The following is a 20,102-nucleotide window of genomic DNA, read 5'->3' as shown; positions in this document are numbered from 1 at the left end:
AGCCTGGATTGTCTGAAAAATAGGCCGTGTACACACAGATTGTACAACACGTTTGAGACAGTGTTTGTGATACAATGGAGAGTTTGTCTGCACAAAAATGTTTACACACCCGTTGTCTCTGGCGAGTTACACATCATTTGTACAATCTGAGTGTATAGGGGGCCATAGTGTTTGGTTACTGAATACAGAATCACATTTCTCAACGCTTTGTTGATCAAACGCAAAGAAAGACAAAGAAAAGAGGATGGCATCTTAAGTACTTGCTTGATTGGTTATGCTTTCCATTCAAGGTTTTGTGAGTTAAATGGCAGGAAGGATGGGGCTCATTTTACACGTTGTTATAGCTCCAGTCTTGAGTTCTCATCTCGACACCCACAGTAATTGACATAATCAGGTGATCACAATGACTATACAAAAAATAGAAATGCCAGCTAACTGGTTAACCATGTATGCTTAGTGTGGTACACATTGCAAACGTGTTTTCATTGTGTTCAGTTGTGTAATACACAGTACTATCATCGGATCGTGTGTTTGTGGAATGTTTGATTTTGTGCTAAAGTGAAGTTCATTTGAACAGGTCACAGTTGGTCTTGGATGGACCAAAGTGTTAGTAACCTAAACCAGAAACACAGATGGATAGTAATGATAAAATGAGGAGTCAATTATGACAAGAATCCTGTCAGGTGTAGCCCACTACTGCTTACCAATCCTGGTTTAAAGTGATGGTTAGAGTTTGCATCATCTTCATGTCACTGTTCTCCTCATTCATTATGCTAACGCAGACTTGCCCTTTAACGCCTAAGCTTCACTCCCACCTTTGCAATTAAGATCTACAGTGTCTGTGTACATACTGTACTTTCCATTACTTTGCTGACGTGATGGGTTATTACCCAATGGCCTGAGAACAAAATGTGAAGAATTGGCTCACCTGGCTACCCGTCCTGCTACCCATCCTGCTACCCATCCTTCCCGTATAAAAACTCTGATGTGTTGTCTGTCAGACACAGAGGAGTAGGTACAGCTTGATCAGCTGTGTTATTTTCCACTGAACACTGTTCATCGCTTACCTGAACGACTGGTAAGGGCATTTTTATTGAACGGACTCATTGTTTTGACCTGTATTGAGTTATTGAATGTTGAATGTTCAGTGAAAAAGTCAATATTATGGTTGTAGAGGTACTTTGAGAAATATGGAAATACTTTGAGAAAATGTGTGTTTTGGTAATTGAGGTCTCACAACATCGCCGATTTGCTAGCTCAGAAATATACAAACGTAAATACCTAAATAAATATACATTTTAGAATGTAAATACAAGAATAAATGAAAAAGTACATGTTGTTTTCATCCCTCACGGGTGATAGCTTTGAAATACATTGGTTATGGGGAATACACTATGCGCACAATTGACAATACATTTTGAAACATACATGAGTGTTGGTTGAAAAATCCTCAAAATGATCTGCTCAGGTTTCATCTTATTTGCCTACAACAACGCAAAGCCTCTCATGAACTTGAAGAGTTTCATTCCAAAATTATATCCTGTAGGTACCTTCGTGTGTGTGTAAAATATTACTGTTCTCAGATTTTTTTATTAATAGATTTTAGATGTGTATTCAAATGGGTTTTGTTGCAAAAATGCTACATACTGTTAAGCTGGAATGGAATGTTGGTATCCTGTATATTTGACTGTGATACGTGGTTGTCTCCCCTAGTTATCTTAAGATGAATGCACTAACTGTAAGTCGCTCTGGATGAGAACATCTGCTAAATGGTCAAATGTAAATATTTTACATACAGATCTCCTATTCTCATATTTATTAGTTTGTTTTATATATTGACTTCAAATATATAATTTGTACAGATCTTTATTACAAAAAATGTAGTTATTTATCACATTTGACTGTGTAAAACCCCAGCAGTACTACTTATTCCTGTGAGAGTGAGAAGGATATATAGCATTTTGCAACGAAACATGATTATTTGCCTCTCTGAAATGAAACCGTCAAGTGATAGATTTCAAACAAATACACGTCTGTCATTGAAAACCGCGCCATGATTAGACGGTGAAAAAACGTCCATCTTTTTCACAAGTTTTTTAAACAATAAAAGCTAATTTACCAACATTTCAGAAAATGGATATACTGTAAGCAATCATTTCTGATGAAAAAACACAAATGTGAAGAATTGGTTTATACAGTGCATTCGGAAAGTATTTAGATCCCTTGACTTTTTACACATTTTGTTACGTTACAGCCTTGTTCTAATGACAAAGCAAAAACAGGTTTTAGAAATTGATACAAAAACTAAAATGGAAAAATCACATTTACATAAGTATTCAGAACATTTTACTCAGTACTTTGTTGAAGCACCTTTGGCAGCCATTACAGCCTCGAGTCTTCTTGGGTATGACGTTACAGGCTTGGCACACCTGTATTTGGGGAGTTTCTCACATTCTTCTCTACAGATCCTCTCAAGCTCTATCAAGTTAGATGGGGAGTGTCGCTGCACAGCTATTTTCAGGTCTCTCCAGAGATGTTCGATCGGGTTCAAGTCTGGGCTCTTGGCTGGGCCACTCAAGGACATTCAGACACTTGTCCCGAAGCCACTCCTGCGTTGTCTTGACTGTGTGCTTAGGGTCGTTGTCGTGTTGGAAGGTAAACCTTCGCCCCAATCTGAGGTCCTGAGCAAGTTTTCATCAAGGATCTCTCTGTACTTTGCTCCATTCATTTTTCCCTCGATCCTGACTAGTCCGCCAGCCCCTGCCGCTGAAAAACATCCCCACAGCATGATGCTTCCACCACCATGCTTCACCTTAGGGATGGTATTGGCCAAGTGATGAGCGGTGCCTGGTTTCCTCCAGACGTCTCCCATCTCCGCAGAGGAACTCTGGGGATCTGTCAGAGTGCCATTGGGTTCTTCGTCACATCCCTGACCAAGGCCCTTCTCCCCGATTGCTCAGTTTGGCAGGGCGGCCAGCTCTAGGAAGGGTCTTAGTGGTTCCAAACTTCTTCCATTTAAGAATAATCGAGGCCACTGTGGTCTTGGGGACCTTCAATGCTGCAGACATTTTTTGGTACCATTTACCAGATCTGTGCCTCCACACAATCCTGTCTCGGCACTCTACGGACAATTCCTTCGACCTCATGGTTTATTTTTTTTGCTCTAACATGCACTGTCAACTGTGAGATCTTATATAGACAGGTGTGTGCCTTTCCAAATCCTGTCCAATTGATTGAATTTCCCACAGGTGGACTCCAATCAAGTTGTAGAAACATCTCAAGGATGATCAATGTAAACAGGATGCACCTGATCTCAATTTCGAGTCTCATTGCAAAGGGTCAGAATACTTATGTAAATAAGGTATTGCTGTTTATTATTCATAATACATTTGCAAAAATGTCTAAAAACCTGTTTTCACTTTGGCATTATGGGGTATTGTGTGTAGATTGAGGGAAAGACTGTAACAAAATGTGGAAAAAGGGAAGGGGTCTGAGTACTTTCCGAATGTGCTGTATAGCGTTTTGGAATGGAACTCTTCAACTCTTCAGAAAAGCCTTACAGCTTCTCTTTGTAGGATAATCATGTATATTTTTATCCTATATCTTTCCATACCATTCTAAACAGATCACCCAAAGACAACATGAAGCTGGAGCTGCTGGCGGTGTTGGCTGTAGCAGCCCTGGTTCCCAGCCTGTCTGAGGGGCTGCTTCTCTCCAAATGTGAGCTGAAGCCCAAACTGACAGAGGCTGCTGACCAATTCAATCTGACTGAGAAAATTGCAGCAAAGGGAGTCGAACTGGACGACGCCTTGGCCAAAAGTGGGTTGTGAATTCTATGTAGGCCTATTGTGTTTGTGTGAGTTTCGAGAGATGACTTAAAGGTGGTGTGAGAGCATAAAACATCAATGTCACTGAAAAAGGTCTCAAATTTAGGGGAAGTTCAATATTTTACAACTTAATGTTAAAGGGGTCGTCACCCTAGTAGTCTATGGGCCATTTTCTTTAAAGAGCCACTACAAACTTCAGCTAAAATCAATGGGGGCAATTTACCAAATTGAATGGCCAAATCAAATGAAATAAACTCAATTATTTGATTAAAGTTAATTAAAGGTGATTTGGCCATTTAAAAAAAAAAACATTGCATGGTTGCCCCTAGCCAGGTTAGCGGAAGTTTTTAGTGGCTGTTTAAAGACAAACTGTAATCCATGTTTTGTTTTATCTTATAGACTACTTTCAGGGTGAGGAAAAATCAAGTAAAATACTGAACTTCCCCTTTAAAACGTCCAAATATATAATCTCTCTCTCTATTCTCTTCCTGCTCTCACTGTGACTTGGTTGGTCCAGTTATCTGCAGTTTGGACCTAAAGTCTGGTTTAAACACCAGCCTTGTGACCAACCTTGTCCTGCGCAAACCTTTCCTGCATAAATCCAAAAGGCGCCCCATCAGCAGGAGACCTGTAAGACTGTTTGGGCACAAACGTCCAGGTAGAGATGTTGAGTCAAAGGAAGATCGAGTCAGTTCTGAGGGAGAAGAGGACAAGCCTAGACCTACAGGAAAGCCTGGGGGAATGAAACCCAAACCTACCGGGAAAACAGAGGGAGTGAGCCCAAGATCAGAGAGGCCCGAAGGGAAGAGGACGAGACCAGGGAGTCCCGCGATAGGAAGGAACAAGCGTGAGGCTGAGGAGGCCGCTGGTGATAAGGAAGAACATGACAAAGTTGAGGCGCAAGAAAGCAAAGCGGCTGAGGTGGAAGAGTTTCGCGGCTATGAGGATGAGGGTGATGAAGACGAGGTTGACGAGGATGAGCTAGACGAGGAGAACCTGGAAGAGTTAGAGGCGGAGCTGAACGAGCAAGTAGGAGAGGAACCGAAAGAGAGAGAGGGGAACAGGAAGAAGAGATGCATCCCAAAGCAGTTCAGAGGTCCCGGACAGAGCCGCAAGCCACCGCCACATAAGCCGAAGCGCAAGCCATTCAAGCCGATCAAGACCCTGTCCTTCAGCTTTTTCGGTCTCTTCCAGCTGAGCAATCGCCTCGCCTGCGTCTCCTCCAACACCACTCGCTCTCTCAATCTCTGTAAGACAGAGTGCAGCTGTGAGTACAAACATCTTTCCTTCCTCAGCCTGTTTAGCAGAATGTCAACAAAGGCCTGCATGCATGTATGTACAGTACATGTATGCATGAAAGAATGAATAGGCCTACATGAGTGAGTGAGTGAGTGAATGAATGAACGTCAGGCTTGTGATCATGTCAAACCGTTACGTTGGTGTTCAACAACACACCTCCAGGTACTGCTGTTTTAAAACTTCCAAATATATAATCTCGCTCTATCTCTCTCCATTTCCTGCTCTCACTGTGACTTGGTTGGTCCAGTTATCTGCAGTTTGGACCTAAAAGTCTGTCTTAAACACCAGCCTTGTAACCAACCTAGTCCTGCGTATATGAATGAATAAATGAATGAATGGACAAACAAACAGATGGATTATTCTTGTGTCATGAACAAAGACAAGAGATTAGAACTAGTGGGTTTCGTAATCAACCTCTCACTTCTCTGTAATCACACTCACTCTGTTAAGTCCTACATTAGCGAACATTTTCAAGGTGCAGGGCTAAGATACCTGCAACGTGCACACAAAGACCTTAAGTAATTGACGGGAACTGTACTGACTGTATAACTGTGTTTCTGCCCTTCCAGCCTTCGTTGATGATGACATCCGTGATGACATTGCCTGCTTTGTGAAGTCTCGTGCCTGGATGTAAGTTAACTGCCAGTACTAGTGAATAGTGAGGACAATGACATTGATGCCACACTGATCTTGATCCATGAAACATGAATTAGAGTGAAGCAGCCCCCTGACAGCACAAAAGAGGTGTTGTTTGGGCCTTAATTAATGCAATCTAATTCAATAGAAATTTGACATTCAAAATGCAATAACATAAATGGTTACTTTTGTACGGTAAATAGTCTTTTAAACCGTTGTACAACTTTGAAGCAAGCTGTATTATTGACAGAAAAATATACAATAACAAAATAACCATTTTAATTTGTGTATTACAGGAAGGCTCTGAAGTTCCCATGGAAATGTGCCAAGCTGCAAGCCTCTGAGTACTTTGAGTGTGACCAACCACTTAACAGTACTATGAGTACTTTGAGTGTGACCAACCACTTAACAGTACTATGAGTACTTTGAGTGTGACCAACCACTTAACAGTACTATGAGTACTTTGAGTGTGACCAACCACTTAACAGTACTATGAGTACTTTGAGTGTGACCAACCACTTAACAGTACTATGAGTACTTTGCAAACAACTGTTTAACAGAGCATTTTCCTTCTTTCTCTCAACTCTTATCTTCTGCTATAAGCTTCACAAATATGCTACTTTCTATTACCACTAGATGGCGTGCTAGGAATTATTTGAGCCGTTATCCCTTATATTGGGACAACAAGTGCCTCCTACAGACATTAGGCAACAGCATCATATTCTCCTTCAACTGTCCAACTACCACGAGTAAATACATAAAATGATCATAAAGACTTTTGGTTTCCAGTGTATTATTTTCTATATGCCAACACCTGATTTGCCTGTGTTAATTAATCCAATTCTGTTAAATTAAGTATTCAATTTTAATCTCAAAGAAATGAAACCCAACATGTATTATTAAGTTGTCATTATTTGGAGGGATGATCGTGGTACGAAATTAGATATGTAAAAGGAGCTACCCACTGGGTATAGACATCAATTCAACGACATGGTGGGATAAGTACCCAACTATCATACTTGAGTTAAAGTAAAGATACCTTAATAGAAAATGACTCAAGTAAATGTGAAATTCACCCATTAAAATACTACTTGAGTAAAAGTCTAAAAGTATTTGGTTTTAAATATACTTAAGTATCAAAAGTAAATGTAATTGCTAAAATACACTTAACTATCAAAAGTAAAAGTATAAATCATTTCAAATATCTTATATTAAGCAAACCAGAAGGCTCCATTTGATTTTTTTATTGACGGATAGCCAGGGGCACACTCCAACATTTAGACATAATTTACAAATGAAGCATGTGTGTTCATTGAGTCTGCCAGATCAGAGGCAATAGGAATGGCCAGGGATGCTCTCTTGATAAGTGTGTGAACTTGACAATTTCCCTGTCCTGCTAAGCATTCAAAATGTGCTTTTGGGTGTCAGGGAAAATGTATGGAGTAAAGAGTACATTTGTTTCTTTAGTGAAGTAAAAGTAGTCAAAAATATACATACTAAAGTAAACTACAGATACCCCAAAGAACAACTCAAGTAGTACTTTAAAGTGTTTTTACTTAAGAACTTTAAACCACTGAGTCAATGTCTATCCCATGTTGGTTTAATGTCATTTCATTGAAATGATGTGGAAACAACATTGATTCAACTAGTGTGTGCCCAGTGGGGATTAACAGAACATGTTATGAGCCTTGGGTCAGTGGATGTTGGGGCTTTAAAAAAACAAAATGGGGGTAACAATAACATGAAAAAATTACAAACAAATTTAATCTCAAGATTAAGATGAATTTAGTTCTTATGTGTTCATTAACCAATTCAATTAAAACACTGTCCATTTCTAAGAATTTGTACGGTTCTTAATTGCATAAAATGGACAGAGACCAGCCACCAAAATTAGCCAATAGCGTTTATTCTAGAGAGCTCTGGTCATAATACTATGTACATTGGTTTATATACCTCACATTTCATCGTAAATGTCCCTCCTCCTCTCAGATACAATGGAAATATAGTTCACAAGCCTTCTCACATTGTCTGCCGCCTGTTAAACAATCTACTACAAGCCCAAGGTCTCTCCCCTCCCTGGGTAGGGACAGAATGTCCTGTAAGGAACACAGTATTCCAGCCGGTCTGACGATAGCTCCATTCGTTTCTAACAAGGAACAGAAAGCCCTTGTTCTAATTCTTGACTAAAACTACACACATTATATTCAGTGTTATGATTATAATAAGATTCATACATTCATACAGTGACAGGGTAGTATTCTGTTTAGTTATAGTTCTAAGCTAAATGTATACATAATTCAGTCATTATTCATAAAAATCCCATAACACATACCTAAGAAAAATATAGCCTGTGCACTGATTCAAATATCTTGTGGTTCCTCTAATCACAATTTTGTCATTTTGAAAACATGATTAACAAAGAAATCTGTACACGTTGCATAACTTGATTCTTCATCCATTGATAACTGACTGGGAGCAGAAATCAGCCCAATATTAGCCAAATAATGGTAATTCTGCACAAAACCCCTGATTTAGACAGGCCCACTGGGCTAAAGATGGACCAGCTCTCATTTGCCAGAATTCCACTATGGCCATTCTGCCTCTGATTACTTATAAATCCCACTGACTACAGCACAGCCTCCAAAGAAACACGCTGAAGAAAGCCACTGAGTGCTGGAGCTGGGGTGCTGGAGAATGGGAGCAACTGTAATGATATGACAACAATGACAGTCAACCCAGCAAACCAAAACGGGTTCTGTGCATGTTTCCAGAACATTCATTAGGTTGCCCCAAAAGTTATAATAACACAAAACGGTCCAGTTGGCCTGATGATTATACAATGTTTGTATAAAACATTTGCCTGATGTTAAAAGAACGTTCCCAGAACACAGTTTCTTATTACATTACCTGGAAACCCAATAAGAACATTAGTGGAATGTTCTGTGGTGCTTTTTACAGATGTTGTGCACAACATTTGAGTGAATGTTAGAACATTCTAAGGATGTTTCATTTTTTTTAATTCTGAAAAAATCCAAAACAACATTTCAAAGTTTTTGGGATATTATCATCCGAATGTTAGATAAAACCCTAAGTTAATGGGAATGTTATTTAATGTCCTGGGAATGTTCCTGGTTTTCTGTTTGTTCTGAACACTCCATAGCCTTAAGGCAGGAAACACACCATTACAAACACTGGCCATGCAAAACAGGGTTAAAACTATCATGTTGACCTAATGGACTGTCAGTCCTTGCATCCCTTAGCACTACAGAAAATCAAGTGGCAGGGCTGATGTTTTGTTCTTTTTTAAATTAAGCAGTAGTCCTTTTTTTCCCCCTCCCAATGACGGCTTGTAATATATTCTTTGTGGGGTTTATGTTCAAGCCATTTGACAATACATCTATAAACAATGAGGTATGTGAGTGTTTGTTGACAACTCCTTTAACGATTTGCTCAGGTTTCATTATTGTATTTGTCTACAACAGTAAAGTTATTTCATCAGCTGGAACCCTGGGAGGTATTTAAAGCCGCAATATGACGTTGTTTAATGTTATTGTTTCAGTGTACATTTCCGCTGTGCCCATGGTGCAGACGACCGCATTATAACCTCAATATAGGATACTATATCCTTGGTTCACAGCATTTCACACTGCTCTGAACAGATCACCCAGATACAACATGAAGCTGGAGCTGCTGGTGTAATTAGCCGTAGCAGCCTTGGTGGTCCCCAGGCTGTCTGAGGGGCGGCAACTCTCCCAATGTGAGCTGAAGACCAAACTGGAGGAAGCAGCCCTCAAAGTCAGGCAAAGAAAATACATGAAAAGGGCATCAATGGATGACACAATTTTTTTGTAATGAAGTTTGTTGATTGAAGTTACCCCGAAGATCACTTCAAATATCAAGACCTGTCTTTGATGTCCATGACTACCTATTAATGTAGCATTGCTTTAAACCTTCAAATATCTAATGGTCTTGGTCTTACTTTCTATTTTTCCTTTCTGTTCATAACATGACATGGTTGTTCCAGTTATCTTACAGTATTCTGCGACATAACCCTGTGGTGAAAGACAAGGTCCCTTCGACGAATAGGCATCCTGGCCATGAGGGCCAGATACCCACAGTTTAGCTGGAGGCCACAAGATACCATTCAAAGGACCCGAAAACAAGGAAGAAGATGGTAGCCATGAGTCAGAAAGAGACAACGGATCTGAGAGAAGTCAAGCCAACCTCTCACAGAGAGGTAGATGCCAACGACGAGAGATGCAGACGAGACAGAGGGAAAACACAACGAGCTCAGAGTGAAACCTTCAGTGAAATGCAGACGTCCATTGTTCAGGAGGCCGTTCAATGACTGGCCAAAGAGAGACGCAAAGTCGAAGGAAAGTGACGATGAGAGCAATAGCAACGAAGAAAGACGGAGAGCGAAAGCGGCGAAACTCAGATCGCAAAGGAAAGTCGGAAGTCGGAATGCAGATGTCGATAAGCCAGAAAGTGAATGTTATGAGGAAGACGCAAGCGACGACGAGTCAGAAGGAGGAGGGGGAAAAAGAGAGCCATCCACAACCCGGGGAGAAAACACAACTAACTACAAATGGCCAAACCCATGAGTCTCTATGTTCGGGCGGTAGGTAGTCTAGCACTTGGGAGCGTTGGTGCCAGTAACCAAAAAGTCGCTGGTTTGAATCTCCGAGCCGACTAGGTGAAAAATCTGGCGATGTGGCCTTGAACAAGGCACTAACCTTAATTGCTATTGTAAGTCCTTATGGATAAGAGCATCTGCTAATTGACTACAATGTAAATATGGTCTACTCCAGCAGGGCGATCAGATTGCCTGTGCTTTGATTACTCGATCTCTCAATCTCTGCCAGACAATGTGCAGTGGTGAGCAAAAGACATCCTTCTGCCATAAACCTATTTAGCATAATGTTAACATATAATGTATGATTGGTTATTCATATATTCTACATTGAGATGAGTGTTCGTGGACTTGGCTAATTGAACAGAACCAAAGCTGCAGACCATACTATTTACCAAGAGAGTTTTCATCTATATTCTTTTGTAAATGTCTATCTACCACCACAAACCGATGCTGGCACTAAGACCGCACCGATGTGAGTAAGACCTTTAAACAGGTTAACATTCGCAAGCCTGCGGAGCCAGACGGAATACCAGGACGAGTACTCAGAGCATGCGCTGACCAGCTGGCTAGTGTCTTTACCAAGGTCATTATAGTAAACTTAAACTAAAATTGGAAAAAACGATTTAGTAAACTGGAATAAAATAATTAAGAAAAACATTTGTAAAACTATACTGAAACTACCATATTTGACTGCAAAACGAAATAAAATAAAAAAACATAATATTATGATGTTCAGTTGTATTTTGTATTTTGTTTTGGGGGGTTTTCAAATGGGCTTTTCAAGCTTTTTTTTAATGGGTTTTTTCAAGCTTCTGATTCTGGCTGGTAAATGCTGCCAGTAGATAGCAATGTTTCAAATAGGCCTAGCTTGTGCATCACTATCACTAGCTATCACCAGAGTGGAAGAGGCGAAGCGAGAGGATTAACTCGGCCCAAAATCTGTCCCTGCGAGATAAACAGATTATTTTGCAGGAAAGTCTATGAGAGAGTATCAAATTACGTGAGGGTTATTTGATCAAATAGAGTAATGTTTAGGTTGTTACAAATGTACTGATATAAGTGGACGCATGTGGCATTCGGCAACTTTCAGAAAAACGACTTGTACCTGTTCACACGCGTTTCTGCCGTCTCATTGCTTAGAATGGTCCCACCTGATCTTGTCTCCTCCCATCTGCTTTCCATCTTTGAGGACATGCATTTTCATTGTCAGAATGGTTTCTTGAAATCTTGTCAATATAATAAATAATCTTTGCTATCACTAGCTAACAACAGGGAAGAATTCTGAAGCAGAGACAGTAGAGAAAGCAAGACACCCCCTCATTTTTTTCTGATTGGGGCGGGGCCACTCTTGTGTGCTTATTGCCCCTGCCCCGCTGAACAGGAGTCCCAGAGGGAAACAACTCACTGGCAATTTTTTTGTTGGTCGAGGCGGGGGCAATAAGCAGACAATGGTTGCGTTCCCCTGGTCAGAAGTTGCATGCATTAACCAATGGTTGCGTGCCACATCATTGACTGTGTCATCGACTGACAGATTGCTATAACATATGATGTGATTATATGATACTTAAATACCTGTCCAGACTTTGTAAGATTCATCAGGCGTCAGCAATGTCTGAACAGAGGAACGCGCCCCAAGTCACAAATAGGGCGCCTCCCATACAGTGGGGCAAAAAAGTATTTAGTCAGCCACCAATTGTGCAAGTTCTCCCACTTAAAAAGATGAGAGAGGCCTGTAATTTTCATCATAGGTACACTTCAACTATGACAGACAAAATGAGAAAAAAAATCCAGAAAATCACATTGTAGGATTTTTTATGAATTTATTTGCAAATTATGGTGGAAAATAAGTATTTGGTCAATAACAAAAGTTTATCTCAATACTTTGTTCAAGTTCCTCTGTGTCCACATCACTAAGGAATTAACATGGTCCACACACACCCACACAGTTCTGAAGATGGCACGACAGCGCCTCTTCCCCCTCAGGAGGCTGAAAAGATTTTGGCATGGGCCCTCAGACCCTCAAAAAGTTTTACAGATGCACCATTGAGAGCATTTTGACTGGTTCAATCACTGCTTGGTACGGCAACTGCAAGGCACAAACGCTACAGAGGGTGGTGGCCAAGCTTCCTGCCTCCAGGACCCCTATACCAGGCGGTGTCAGAGGAAGTCCTAAAGAATTGTAAGACTCCAGCCACCCAAGCCATAGATTGTTCTCTGTTACCTTGGTACCAGTGCACCAAGTCTGGAACCAACAGGACCCTGAACAGCCATAAGACTGCTAAACAATACTACTAAATGGCTAATCAAATGGCATCCAGGACCTGCATTGTTGCACTAACTCTCTTGCACACACTCACACATACTTACACTGACACCCCAGCATATTGGCAACACACACACACACCACACCACACACACCACACACACCACATCTCACACACACACACACACACACACACACACACACACACATGCTGCTGCTACTGTCCATTATCTAGCCTTTTGCCTAGTCACTTTATCCCAACCTATATGTACATAGCTGCCTCAATAACCTTGTACCCCTGCACATTGACTCGGTACTGGTACTCCCTGTATATAGCTTTGTTATTTTTACTCATTATTGTTATTCACTGTGTATTTATTCCTTTTGTCACTATGTCAGTTTTTGAAATTTATTTGATCTTTAACTCTGCATTGTTGGAAAAGTACCCGTCAGTAAGCATTTCACAGTTAGTCTACACCTCTTGTTCACAAAGCATGTGAGAAATGACATGTCATTTGATTTGTTTGTCTTGCCCTCAAGCTTTACTTGATGATGAAATTAGTGATGACATCGCCTGTTTTATGAAGACTCGTGACTGGGGTGATTTGGTCCTCATATCATCTCCTTTGAGGTACCACTTTATGTTAAATGTTGCCATTTACTTGCTACATACTATCAGCAGGTCAAATTTAGTGTGATTTCACAGATGTAATTTTGAGGTGTTCGATTAGTATACAAACTCAATTGTGACGTGTCAATCAAGTTAGAAGTTGTTTTTCAATGGTTTCCTCTCTATTTCTATACTACCTAGCTACTTGATCATATCAATACTAATACAAAAATATATGTTTTTTTTACGTGTGTATTACAGAAAGGCTCTGCACCTTCCAGGGAAATGGGCCAAAGCGCATTCCTCTGAGTACTTTGAGTGTAAATGAGCAACCAACATTCAACAGGGGATTTTCCACCTTCTACTTTCAGGTCCACTTAGCAAATACAGTTGAAGTCGGAAGTTTAAATACACTTAGGTTGGAGTCATTAAAACTGGTTTTTCAACCACTCCACACATTTCTTGTTAACGAAGTATAGTTTTGGCAATCTGTTAGGACATCTACTTTGTGCATGACACAAGTAATTTTTCTAACAATTGTTTACAGACAGATTATTTCACTTACAATTCACTGTATCACAATTCCAGTGGGTCAGAAGTTTACATACGCTAAGTTGACTGTACCTTTCAACAGCTTGGAAAATTCCAGAAAATGATGTCATGGCTTTAGAAGCTTCTGATAGGCTAATTGACATCATTTGAGTCAACTGGAGGTGTACCTGTGGATGTATTTCAAGGCCTACTTTCAAACTAGGTGACTCTGCTTGACGTCATAGGAAAATCAAAAGAAATCAGCGAAGATCTCAGAAAAAAAGTTGTAGACCTCCACAAGTAGGGTTCATCCTTGAGAGCAATTTCCAAATGCCTGAAGGTACCACGTTCATCTGTACAAACAATAGTACACAAGTATAAACACCATGGGGACCACACAGCCACCATATCACTCAGGAAGGAGACACGTTCTGTCTACTAGAGATTAACGTACTTTGGTGCGAAAAGTGCAAATCAATCCCAGAACAACAGCAAAGGACCTTGTGAAGATGCTGGAGGAAACAGGTACAAAAGTGTCTATATCCACAGTAAAATGAGTCCCAAATCGACATAACCTCAAAGGCCGCTTAGCAAGGAAGAAGCTACTCCTCCAAAACTGCCATAAAAAAGCCAGACTATGGTTTGCAACTGCACATGAGGACGAAGATCGTACTTTTTGGAGAAATGTCCTCTGGTCTGATAAAATAAAAATATAACTGTTTGGCCATAATGACAATTGTTATGTTTGGAGGAAAAAGGGGGAGGCTTGCAAGCCAAGAACACCATCCCAACCGTGAAGCATGGTGGCAGCATCATGTTGTGAGGGTGCTTTGCTGCAGGAGGGACTGGTGCAATTCACAAAATAGATGGCATCATGAGGCAGGAAAATTATGTGGATATATTGAAGCAACATCTCAAGACATCAGTCAGGAAGTTCAAGTTTGGTCACAAATGTGTCTTCCAAATGGACAATGACCCCAAGCATACTTCCAAAGATGTGGCAAAATGGCTTAAGGACAACAAAGTCAAGGTATTGAGTGGCCATCACAAAGGCCTGACCTAAATACTATAGAAACTTTGTGGGCAGAACTGAAAAAGTGTGTGCGAGCAAGAAGGCCTTACAAACCTGTCTCAGTTACACCAGCTCTGTCAGGAGGAATGTCCAAAATTCACACAACTTATTGTGGGAAGCTTGTGGAAGGCTACCCGACACGTTTGACTCGAGTTAAACAATTTAAAGGCAATGCTACCAAATACTAATTGAGTGTATGTAAACTTCTGACCCACTGGGAATGTGAGGAAAGTAATTAAAGCTGAAATAAATAATTATCTCTACTATTATTCTGACATTTCACATTCTTAAAATAAAGTGTTGATCAGGAATTGTGAAAAACTGAGTTTAAATGTATTTGGCTAAGGTGTATGTAAACTTCCGACTTCAACTGTATGTTCTGCCCATCGCCTAGATGGAGTGCTATGGAGGATGTTAGCCCCTGATGCTCGAACAAAGTTGACAAAAGGCCTCTAATAGACAACGGTCATTGCTATGCGGGATCCTTGGGACATCCCTACCATAAACCCTAACCTTAACCCCTACCCCTACCATTACCCTTACCCTAACAATAAACTTAACAATAACCATAACCTAACCTTAACACTTAACCTTACCCACTTTACGTTTCAACTTCAATGGGTTAGCACAGACCAATAGACAATATCCTCTCCTGCAACTGCCAGGAATAAGGAAGCTGAAACTAATAGAAACCAGCCATCTTGCTGCCTTTGTTGTTCCCTAGAGCTGTACTTGTAACATGTCCTACTTTTTCCCCCATTATCTTTCGTATACCCACAGAGTTCAATTTGAATGTTAGTAGTTACGTGATTGTCCTTGTAAGCTTTTGTTGTTTATTCCAGACAAGTTATCTGTCTGCAAACACGGCATCCCTTACATGAGCAGTACACATGAAAACAATGCATAAAAACAAACCACATTCATGGGTCTCGTATTACTCTTGAGCTGGTGTCATGTGACCCCGTCAGAACATGAAAATGAAGAGACGCTGATCTTTAATTCTCAGTCGTGGTCATGAGATACCCGTGAGAATTGTTATGTGTGTCAATCTAATTCACGCCCAACTTACTTCTCAGGTGTCACACAAAGGAGGACCCTTTGTGATACCATCGAAGAGACGTTTTTTCAACACATTTTCTGGCCTGAATCGAATGGTGAAACACAACACTGGGTGGATCTTTGGTACATTTAGGTAGTCCTTTGACCCATTTCAGAGAGCCAGATGTATTGCCTTACCTTGGATTTTTTTTTAAAAGGAGACAAGAACGAGTTTTAGTCAAAGGTCACTCTCAGGGGGCTAGGGCGCCAAGAGTATATCTACTGTGCAACTCTCGTCTTCCCCCTCACAATTGAGGAAAGACCAGACAGAGACAACATGAAGATGCAGATGCTGCTGGTGTTGGCTGTAGCAGTCTTGATGGTTCCCAGTCTGTCTGAGGGACGGATCCTCTCAAAATGTGAGCTGAAGAGCTTATTGGAGGAGGCGGCCTTCAAATTCAACCTGACTGAGAAAGCCAGAGAGAATTATCTGACAAACAAGGACTTTGTGGCAAAAAGTAAGTTGCATAACATAACTCAATGATTTTTTTCATTCAACAATCTGAACAATTTCTTAAATGCTATGGGCTGGTTTCAAGGAACACGGATTAAGCCTAGTCCTGGACTAAGAAACATTTCTCGAGATTCTTAATTGAAATGGCTTCTTATTCCAAGACTAGGCTAAATCTGTGTATGGGGAAATCGGCCCCTAGGAGTCCGATTGTAAAGTAACTCTCAATTGTCATTGCCTCTTCCAGTCGTCTGCCACGTAGAGAAGGCCACAGGTTTCAACACCAGTTTTGTGTCTCCTTGGAGGGATGATGATGGCCCTGATGGCAGCCCTACCCACCCTGCTAAGGATGATAACCGTCCGACCCGTCCTACCCACCCTCAGCACCCTCCTAGGAGGGGTAAGAGACACGCTGGGGATTCTCACGGGGATTCATCCAGTGCTGAAAGTCATCAGTTCAGCTCATCAAAAGAGGACTCCAGAAAAGAAGACTCCAGCGAAGAGGAGACCAGCGAAGAAGAGACCATGTGGACCCTCTACGGCTTGTTTCAGCTGAGCGACCGTGTGATCTGTGCCAACGGCTCCACTCCGTCTCTGAACCTTTGCCAGATGAACTGCAGTGGTGAGTTCAATAAATTTGACCTATCAAAACTAAATATGACAAATAACACAACAAGATCATTAATAGAGTAGTTGGATGTTAGATTTGATCTTGAGTTTGGTTTTTATTAAAATGGCTTGTTCGAGAGTCAGTGGTGTATCCCTGTTGCGCCTTTTTTTTTTCTCTCTCAAGATTTGATCGACGACGACGTCAGTGACGACTTGGACTGTGTGGAGACAATCAAACAGACAGTGTAAGTGTTTGGTTTTGAGGTTGTTGCTTTTTCTCCATTTTCTTATTGTGTTAATATACCGTGTGCAAGTGCAGCAATTCTTACTAACTTTTGGATTGTCCTTTTTTTCGTTTAAACAGGGAAAGTGGGCCCAGGGATCATAAAATGGCTTTAATGAGAATGTAAGTTATGCAAATGCAAAATGTGTGTTTTCAATTTTAAACAGAAATCTATTCTATTTCCGTCATGTTGAGTTGAAATGGGCTGGCATTCAATGTTTAAACGTGTGAAAAATGATATTAGAATGTCACTTTATGATGTCCTTGAGTGATTTTTTTTTGCGAGCACCTCTAGGGGTGTAACTGAACATGGAAATGGAAACGCTTTCCGATGTAATCATTAATATTGTTTTAATGATCCTTATAGGTTTAAGCTGCTCTTCCAGAAGGAATGTGTCATGACGGTTGCCTCTAGCTACTTCTCCGAGTGTTGAATGAGAAGCCATGTCAGATGACGACCCCCCCAAAGTGTCTTTTCGCACACTAATCGTTCACTCTTTAAGCAATACATTGAGTTACATAGGGTGAATTTACACAGGCAGCCCAACTCTAAGCTTTTGCCCAATTATTAACCAATTGCAAAAAATGACCAATGCCAAAAGATCATAATTGAGCTTCCTGTGTAAATGTAGCCATGGTGTGTAACAATTAGTTCTCATCAGCCTCATTTTCACAAAGTACACCAAAATAGAATGTATGTAGAAAGAATAAAGTTTAACAGTATATTTCTTTGGTTTGTTTAATTCTCATTTGTTGTTGTTGTTGATGTGAACACCTGCACCAACTTTTAAATGCAATTGGGATAAATATATAACAGGTTAAAGCAAGGCATACCTTGGATGTAACACTGGGATAAACTGAACAGGAAGAGGGTTTACTCCGCCCAAAATCTGTTCACAAAAATAAGACCATGATGTGAGGAATTTTTGTATGGAAGTCAAGGAGTGTGTCAAATTTGATCAACAAAATTTGCTACATGAGACTTACAGTGGATATCATAAGTATTCACCAACCATAGATTTTTTTTAAATTGTGTTGCATTACAAAGTGGGATTGAAATGGATTTAATAGTGATTTGTCATTGATCTAAAAATAAAAAAAAGACTCCCTACTTGTCAAAGTGAAAAGAAAATGATACAGTTTACAAATGAACTATTCACCCCCTTTGTTTAGGAAAGACTAAATTAGTTCAGGAGTACAATTTGGCTTAACGAATCACATAACAATTTACATCAACTCACTACCCGTTCCTCTGTCCCTCATACATACAACATCTGTAAGGTCCCTAAGTCAAGTATTGAATTTCAAGCACAGATTAAACTACAAAGACCAGGGAGATTTTCGAAAGCCTCATAAATATTGGTAGATGGGTAACAATAACAATTCAGACATTGAAGATCTCTTTAAGCATGGTCAAGTTAATCATTATTTTGTGGATGATGTATTAAACCACCCAGATACAACAAAGATACAATCTTCCTTCTGAACTGAGCTACAAGACAGGAAGGAAACTGCTCAGGGATGTTACCATGAGACCATTGGTGATTTTAAAACAGCTACAGAGTTCAATGGCTGTGATGGGTAAAAAACAGAGGGTCGATCAACAACATTGTAGTGACTCCACAATAATGACCTAATTCAAATCCAATCAAAGTTTATTTGTCACGTGCGCCGAATACAACAAGTGTAGTAGACCTTACAGTGAAATGTTTACTTACAGGCTCTAATCAATAGTACAAAAAAGGTGTTAGGTGAACAATAGGTAAGTAAAAAAATAAAACAATAGTAAAAAGACAGGCTATATACAGTAGCGAGGCTATAAAAGTAGCGAGGTTACATACAGACACCGGTTAGTCAGGCTGATTGAGGTAGTATGTACATGTAGATATGGTTAAAGTGACTATGCATTTATGATGAACAGAGTAGCAGTAGCGTAAAAGAGGGGTTGGCGGGTGGTGGGTGGCGGGACACAATGCAGATAGTCCGGTTAGCCAACGTGCGGGAGCACTGGTTGGTCGGCCCAATTGAGGTAGTATGTACATGAATGTATAGTTAAAGTGACTATGCATATATGATAAACCGAGAGTAGCAGCAGCATAAAAATAGTGTTGGGGGGGCACACAATCCAAATAGTCCGGGCAGCCATTTGATTACCTGTTCAGGAGTCTTATGTCTTGGGGGTAAAAACTGTTGAGAAGTTTTTTTGTCCTAGACTTGGCACTCCGGTACCGCTTGCCATGCGGTAGTAGAGAGAACACTCTATGACTGGGGTGGCTGGGGTCAGCCCCTGTGATGTACTGGGCCGTACACACTACCCTCTGTAGTGCCTTGTGGTCAGAAGCCGAGCAATTGCCGTAACAGGCTGTGATGCAACCAGGATGCTCTCGATGTTGCAGCTGTAGAACCTTTTGAGGATCTCAGGACCCATGCCAAATCTTTTTAGTTTCCTGAGGAGGAATAGGCTTTGTCGTGCCCTCATCACGACTATCTTAGTGTGTTTGGACCATTCTAGTCTGTTGTTGATGTGGACACCAAGGAACTTGAAGCTCTCAACCTGCTCCACTACAGCCCCGTCGATGAGAATGGGGGCGTGCTCGGTCCTCCTTTTCCTGTAGTCCACAATCATTTTCTTAGTCTTGGCTATGTTGAGGGATAGGTTGTTATTCTGGCACCACACGGACTCCTCCCTGTAGGCTGTTTCGTCATTGTCTGTGATCAGGCCTACCACTGTTGTGTCGTCTGCAAACTTAATGATGGTGTTGGAGTTGTGCCTGGCCATGCAGTCGT

The 20,102-nt window shown here is 40.7% G+C and overlaps 2 protein-coding genes across 2 annotated transcripts; both read left to right on the top strand.

Annotated features, from left to right (window-relative positions):
* Window positions 1-852: 852 nt before the first annotated feature.
* LOC110485997 (uncharacterized) lies at window positions 853-6,538 on the top strand. The gene is made up of 5 exons (XM_021557271.3): window positions 853-1,078; window positions 3,626-3,819; window positions 4,345-5,094; window positions 5,696-5,756; window positions 6,059-6,538. Exons 2-5 carry the CDS (start codon window positions 3,642-3,644, stop codon window positions 6,180-6,182), a joined length of 1,113 nt encoding a protein of 370 aa, XP_021412946.3. The 5' UTR covers window positions 853-1,078; window positions 3,626-3,641; the 3' UTR covers window positions 6,183-6,538.
* A 6,994-nt stretch (window positions 6,539-13,532) lies between these two features.
* On the top strand, window positions 13,533-18,040 carry LOC110485996 (uncharacterized). The gene is made up of 5 exons (XM_021557270.3): window positions 13,533-16,430; window positions 16,671-17,045; window positions 17,217-17,277; window positions 17,397-17,438; window positions 17,683-18,040. Exons 1-5 carry the CDS (start codon window positions 16,250-16,252, stop codon window positions 17,747-17,749), a joined length of 726 nt encoding a protein of 241 aa, XP_021412945.1. The 5' UTR covers window positions 13,533-16,249; the 3' UTR covers window positions 17,750-18,040.
* The last annotated feature ends 2,062 nt before the right edge of the window (window positions 18,041-20,102 follow it).

This window comes from Oncorhynchus mykiss, chromosome 13, assembly GCF_057628025.1.
Source record: "Oncorhynchus mykiss isolate SJ-2025 chromosome 13, ASM5762802v1, whole genome shotgun sequence".
Classification (NCBI taxonomy): domain Eukaryota; kingdom Metazoa; phylum Chordata; class Actinopteri; order Salmoniformes; family Salmonidae; genus Oncorhynchus; species Oncorhynchus mykiss.
This window is presented reverse-complemented; position numbering and strand designations above follow the sequence as displayed.